Source organism: Thamnophis elegans, chromosome 12 (genome assembly GCF_009769535.1).
Source record: "Thamnophis elegans isolate rThaEle1 chromosome 12, rThaEle1.pri, whole genome shotgun sequence".
NCBI classification, from domain to species: domain Eukaryota; kingdom Metazoa; phylum Chordata; class Lepidosauria; order Squamata; family Colubridae; genus Thamnophis; species Thamnophis elegans.
The window spans coordinates 6483162-6489503 of NC_045552.1; the positions used below are offsets into that span (position 1 = coordinate 6483162).

The 6342-nt window shown below is 41.7% G+C and overlaps 1 protein-coding gene across 1 annotated transcript; it reads right to left on the minus strand.

Moving 5' to 3' along the window:
• Positions 1-826: 826 nt before the first annotated feature.
• On the minus strand, positions 827-4553 carry LOC116515285 (phospholipase A2 inhibitor and Ly6/PLAUR domain-containing protein-like). Its single transcript, XM_032227226.1, has 5 exons — positions 4430-4553; positions 3690-3815; positions 2255-2407; positions 1429-1581; positions 827-1142 (listed from the first exon to the last, which is right to left on the minus strand). Exons 1-5 carry the CDS (start codon positions 4482-4484, stop codon positions 982-984), a joined length of 648 nt encoding a protein of 215 aa, XP_032083117.1. The 5' UTR covers positions 4485-4553; the 3' UTR covers positions 827-981.
• Between the last annotated feature and the right edge of the window lie 1789 nt (positions 4554-6342).

The following is a 6342-nucleotide window of genomic DNA, read 5'->3' on the forward strand; positions in this document are numbered from 1 at the left end:
GTGTAAAGGGATTTGACACTGATGACCAGTGGTCAGATTCAGCCGGTTTGCACCGGTTCAGTCAAAGCAGTTGTTAACTTTGTGTGCAGGTCGGTGAACTGGCTGAATCACCACGCCTCACGCCACACCCCTCCCCTCCCAGATATTCCTCGCCTTGCCCAGCCTGACCTGAGGCTATTTTGGCATCTTAGAGCTCCTCTAACCAGCCCTCCGGCCCCAGACTGTGTGGTGGACTGTGGCACCGGATGATTCCAGAGACACACACAGAGGGATGGATGGGCGACTGAGCAGCTGGCAGGAGGGAAGGAGAAGGAGCAGGGAAAGGGGAAAAGAGACCTCCTCCTCCCCTCACACTGGCCACTCAGTTGCCCATTTCTCCATTGTAGGGCAGTGCCATGAAACTTGTCTCCCCCATCCCACCCCACCTCCTCTGAGGCCTTTGCTTCCCCCAAGCATTTCTTTGCCTGACTTCCAGCTCCATCTCATTTTCCCATCATGTTTCTTGGCATTGTGTGCAGGGAAACAAAGTTTTTTGGGACTAAAAAGAGTTTGGTCAATCAATCCAAATTCTCACACGAAAAATGACACAAAGCCTTTTCTCTTTCCCTGCTCCTCCTTCTCTCCTGCTGGTTGCTCCATTTCCCATTTCTCTATGGCAGCACAGCTATTTTATTCAGAACACCTTTGCTTATATAAATTCCAAAGAAAAAAATACTGAATGCAGATTCCTTTGTCATAGCAATTTATTTTTATTCTGCTTTTGTGGACTTTGAGGATTGAAAAACATATTTTATTGAGCTGTGGTGTCAAAGGATTATATTTCAATATTTTTGCCCCAGCTTTCGAGTTTTCCACCATTCAGGTAAGACTCAGAAGCGTCTTTGATTTCAAGCTCTACTTAATTCACTATTAAATCTCCCGCTTTCTCATTTTCTAAAAATATCCCAATAATTGCAAAGAATGTTTGGTTCTTCCCAACAATCACTGATGATCAGGTTCAGGAGAAGCTGCATTTCTGCATTCCAGAGTGGTGGTATTGAACTGAATCAACCCATGAGCCATCTCAGACGCTCCTAAAGGGAAGGAACATGAATTCTTTGTCGTACATCCTTGGTAAGTGGACTTCTCAGTGAAATTTGAAACTGTGGATAAGAAAAAGGCAGAAAAGGTGCATATGAGACTCTATAGCATAGATATTATAAAGTAATGCAGATTGTTTCTTTGCTATTTATACTGTTTGGCCTTGATGTTCTAGTGGCCTTTATGGAACCATCAAGATTGTTGAAAAACCTGATACAGATCTGGTTACCATATATTAAATGTTCAATAAAGTTTCCCCAAATAGATCATCTTCCTTTATTAAAAAATGGAAGGAACGAAGGAAGAAAGGCAGGAAGAAAAAAAGGAAGGAAGGAAATGTCTACTCACAAAACTCTGCTACTATGGTATAGGTTATGTTAAGACACCGATCCTCTTGGCCAACGCAGGCTACAGATTGATTGGCTTCACAAGAATCCTCATCTAGTTCAAAGCAGGCTGGGCACTGTAACCCATTTGGTTGAAAGTCTTCATAATTTTCCACTGGAGGAAGCAAATTTTCCAGTTAGCAAAGTTTCATGATCACCACTAACCCTTTAAATGTCTATCCAACTTGACATTCTTTTCTCATATTTGAGTTCAATTACAGCTCAGATGGAATCAAGGAACCCAAGATTCTTTGCAACAATGAAGAGTTTTCAAAAAACCTAGAGATGGAAAATAATGTATTAAAGTGTAGATACTTATACAGAAGGGGTTCTACATTAGTTCATAATGGATAGGATAATTTTGGTCATAACTGAGCCAAGGTGGCATAGTGGTTAAATGCAGCACTGCATGCTACTTCAGCTGACTGCAGTTCTGCAGTTCGGCTGTTCAAATCTCACCGGCTCAGGATTGACTCAGCCTTCCATCCTTCCGAGGTGGGTAAAATGAGGACCCGGATTGTTGGGGGCAATATGCTGACTCTGTAAACTGCTTAGAGAGGGCTGAAAGCCCTATGAAGTGGTGTATAAGTTTAACTGCTATTGCTATTGCTAACTACATATTACATGTAACTACATTACATATAGTAATGTTTCTTTTCATTGAATTATTGTATGTCGCTCAGAGTCTATAGCTTGGAGTAGGTGATAGGTATTATATAAACTATGTTCATCATTGAAGCTCAAAAAGGTAGAGTTTGAAAAGGTTGTATTAAGGTGTAGATACTTACACGGAAGCACTTCTGCATTACAGAGATCGGTTTGGCAACAGTTACCTCTGGCTATTTCAAATCTATCATCTACTGTTGTGGTGCTAAAGAGGTCTTCAAAACACTCCTCACGAGTTGCACATTCTTTGACAATTAAACTCACTGGAGCTTCGACTGCAGAAGGGAATTAGAAAAAGAAATATGGAACTCAGCAGAAAATGACAAATTGTGTATGAACCATGTTCATTTGGCTGTTTTATTTTGGAAGAAATAGCTAAATACCTGTGTTTATTTCACTTTAAGAAATGTGTACCGACCCAAACTTTTGAATTTCCATGGCTGAGTTTTCCTCCTTCCAACCCAGCACATATCCCAATATTCCCGTTCTTGGACCTGCAGAGATTAACTGTCCAGTTGACCTCTGCAACTGAGGAAGGACAAGAATGTTGATTTTCGGGCTCCTAAATTTTACCTGTGCTACTAAATCTCACGGTCTTTCTCATAGATGTTGACACCTTTGCAGATTTATTTATTCCCAAGAAACATATAAGCACAGGCAACTGCAGAATCTGGAGCTTTTGCAGAATGATGACTGTTCCATTGTGACAAAGTCGTGTAAGCTCCTTCTGTTTAGCTTGCAATTTGTGTTGCAGATTCAAAAGGGCAAAGTGTAGATTGCTACATCAGGATGTATGTTTCATAACTTGTCCTTTCTTGTCCCCTTGTACATGTCAATTAATCAAAGTTTTAAAAATTACATAGGACTTCTACTATCCCTCACTGAACCCCCAAGATGACACCCATTGAAGGAATGTCCCAAACCTAATCACATTTTAGAACAACCTAGATGCCAAATTTTAGCATTTTACTGTTGTTTGACAGTGGAATGGGCGACATATGTCGGAAAAGATGTTGAGACTCCAGAAAGAGTGTGGAGAAGAGCAACAAAGATGATTAGGGGACTGGAGGCTAAAGCTTATGAAGGACGGTTGCAGGAATTGGGTAGGTCTAGTAGAAAGAAGGACTAGTACTGTATGATAGCAGTGTTCCAATATTTGAGGGGCTGCCACTGGAATTGTCAACTTATCCTCCAAAGCATCTGAAGGCAGGATAAGAAGCAAGGATATAAGCAACTAAGAACTAAGGAGAAATTTACTGACAATGAGACCAATCAATCAGTGGAACGGCTTCTCTCGAGAAGTTGTGAATGGTCCAATACTGGAGGTTGTAAGAAGAGACTGGACAGTCATTTGTCTGAAACGGTCTAATCTAGTGTCTCCTGCAAGAGCAGGGAATTGGACTAGAAGATCTCCAAAGTGCCTTCTAACTCGGATGTTCTGTGTTCTAATAAATATATGCATATTATATAAAAGTGGGAAACATGGGCAGGTTATTCTTTGATGATGCAAAAACCAAGTGATGGACATGCCTGAGAACAAACTCAATTTTCACTTACATAAAGTGGAATTGACAACTATAGTAGAACAAAACTCTTTATCTTCTTTGCACTCCACCACCTTCACATTATCTTCTTCACATTCAGTTCCAAGGGCAACACATTGTTGACACTTTAGAGACGTCACTATAAATAAAAGACATAGTCATGCCAATGATCAGTGTCACCCCTCTATGTTTTTCTCTCCTCCAAGCATTTACATTCAAGACTCCTGTTATAATCTGGTTGACTAAGCATGTCTCCCCTGTTGTTGTTTTTCTGCTGGGGACCTGTGGAAGGGTGGGAGAGGAGATCAGCTTGTGGAAATGGAAGTTGAGATTGAGAGAGAGATTCACCTTTTTGTACCGCTAACCTTTTTGTGGTAGTTAATAACTGCAGTCATTAAGTGAATCACATGGCTTTTCAGCAAATCTGCCTTCCCCCCATTGACGCTGCTGGTCAGGAAGTTTGCAAATGGGGATCATATTTCCCAAGACATGCAACGGATATAAGCACATGCCAGCTGCTTCACGCCCAAAATTTGATAACTGGCTGTGGGAATACTGCCGTTGTTGAAAGTGTTAGGACCATTTGTTAGTCACTTTTTTTCAATTCTGTTCTAACTTCCGATGGGAACAGAACAAATTGATTTGTAGTAGAAGAATTGACCAGAGGCTTCCTCAACCTGCCTGCCTTACATCCCTTTCCTGGAGTCCTCTAAAGTTTCTATATCTCATTTTCAAGGAAATTAAATTCCTCACCTGTTGACAGGATGGAGGAGAAGAGGCAGAGGACAAGAATTCCAGCTGCCCTCATGTTGGTAGAAGTCAATTCTGCTGCCTTTCCTGAAGCCACCTACTGCTCAGCTTTGCAACTGGGGAAAAGTTTGTGAAGAATCAGCTGCTGGAGGTGGAATGTAGGGTCAAAAATGATTGGCTAGCAGAGATAGCAAACTCAGGCAGGGCAGAAGCCCCATTCCATTGGGAAAGATAGGGGTGTTCTTAGAAAATATACACAAAATAAACTTTGCTCGGCAGTCAAATGGGGCTGTGATTTCTTGTTTACTACATCTCTACATCTTCCTCTGTTTTTTCAAAGCTTAGTGTAGCTTCTAAAGGTGAATTTATATCCTACTATAATTCTCTATATCTGAGTTGCATCCTTTGCCACTCCTGACTGTTTTTCACCTTAATTCCTACATTCATATATTTGGATCGTTTTGGACCTTTTTCTGATTCTATAGTTGTGCGTAATATGTATGTCAGTACATTGTTATATATTAATGATAAGTCTCTGAACATTTCCAGCATTTTATTTTTATTTTTGGAGACAGATTTTAGTTCCCGGCCCTTAGTTTCTATTACTTATGACTATATTTATTGACCTCCAAATTTACTTACAAGAAATAAAGATTAAAATACAGGTATAATTTAACTGTATTCAGTGCTGTTGTAACTTCAAATGGCCATTGAGCAAATGGACATATGTCAAAAACAACCTCTAGTAGAACAATTTATCAGAGACTTCCTCAAAGGAAAATGAAGTCATGCTTTGCTTCTTATGTTATAACTGTGATCATAATTCTTCCCACCCTGAAGTCAGAGGTGCTAGGTAACTAACTGACCAATTACCATCCTTCCTTTTTCAGTGGAGATTATTGAGATGGAGATGAAAAACCAATTACAGAATGGCTGATATCTGGGCCATTTCAATTTGCTTCGGCATGGGATGGAAAAGTCCTTGGTCATACAAGTGGGTGGCCTTGGTCAAGATCTGTATTGGTGTAGTAGACCTCTTTTGCTCCTTTTAAAACTCTCTCTGACCATTGTCCTCTACTGGTCCAATTTTGAGGATGCGGAGTTGATTGAAGCACTGATTTGCAACAGTTCCACTTTTCCTCAGCGGGCAACTTCATCTGTAATGTTGGAAAGAACTGATCTCTTGGGTGGGGGTGTAAAGGGATTTGACACTGATGACCAGTGGTCAGATTCAGCCGGTTTGCACCGGTTCAGTCAAAGCAGTTGTTAACTTTGTGTGCAGGTCGGTGAACTGGCTGAATCACCACGCCTCACGGCTCACCCCTCCCCTCCCAGTTATTCCTCGCCTTGCTCAGCCTGACCTGAGGCTATTTTGGCATCTCACCACTCCTCTAACCAGCCCTCCGGCCCCAGACTGTGTGGTGGACTATGGCACCGGATGATTCCAGAGACACACACAGAGGGATGGATGGGCAACTGAGCAGCTGGCAGGAGGGAAGGGGAAGGAACAGGGAAAGAGGAAAAGCAAGCTCCTCCTCCTCTCACACTGGCCACTCAGTTGCCCATTTCTTCATTGTAGGGCAGTGCCATGAAACCTGTCTCCCCCACCCCACCCCACCCTCAGAGGCCTTGGCTTCCCCCAAGCATTTCTTTGCCTGACTTCCAGCTCCATCTCATTTTCCCATCATGTTTCTTGGCATTGTGTGCAGGGAAACAAAGGTTTTTGGGACTAAAAAGAATTTGGTCAATCAATCCAAATTCTCACACGAAAAATGACACAAAGCCTTTTCTCTTTCCCTGCTCCTCCTTCTCTCCTGCTGGTTGCTCCATTTCCCACTTCTCTATGGCAGCACAGATATTTTATTCAGAACACCTTTGCTTATATAAATTCCAAAGAAAAAAATACTGAATGCAGA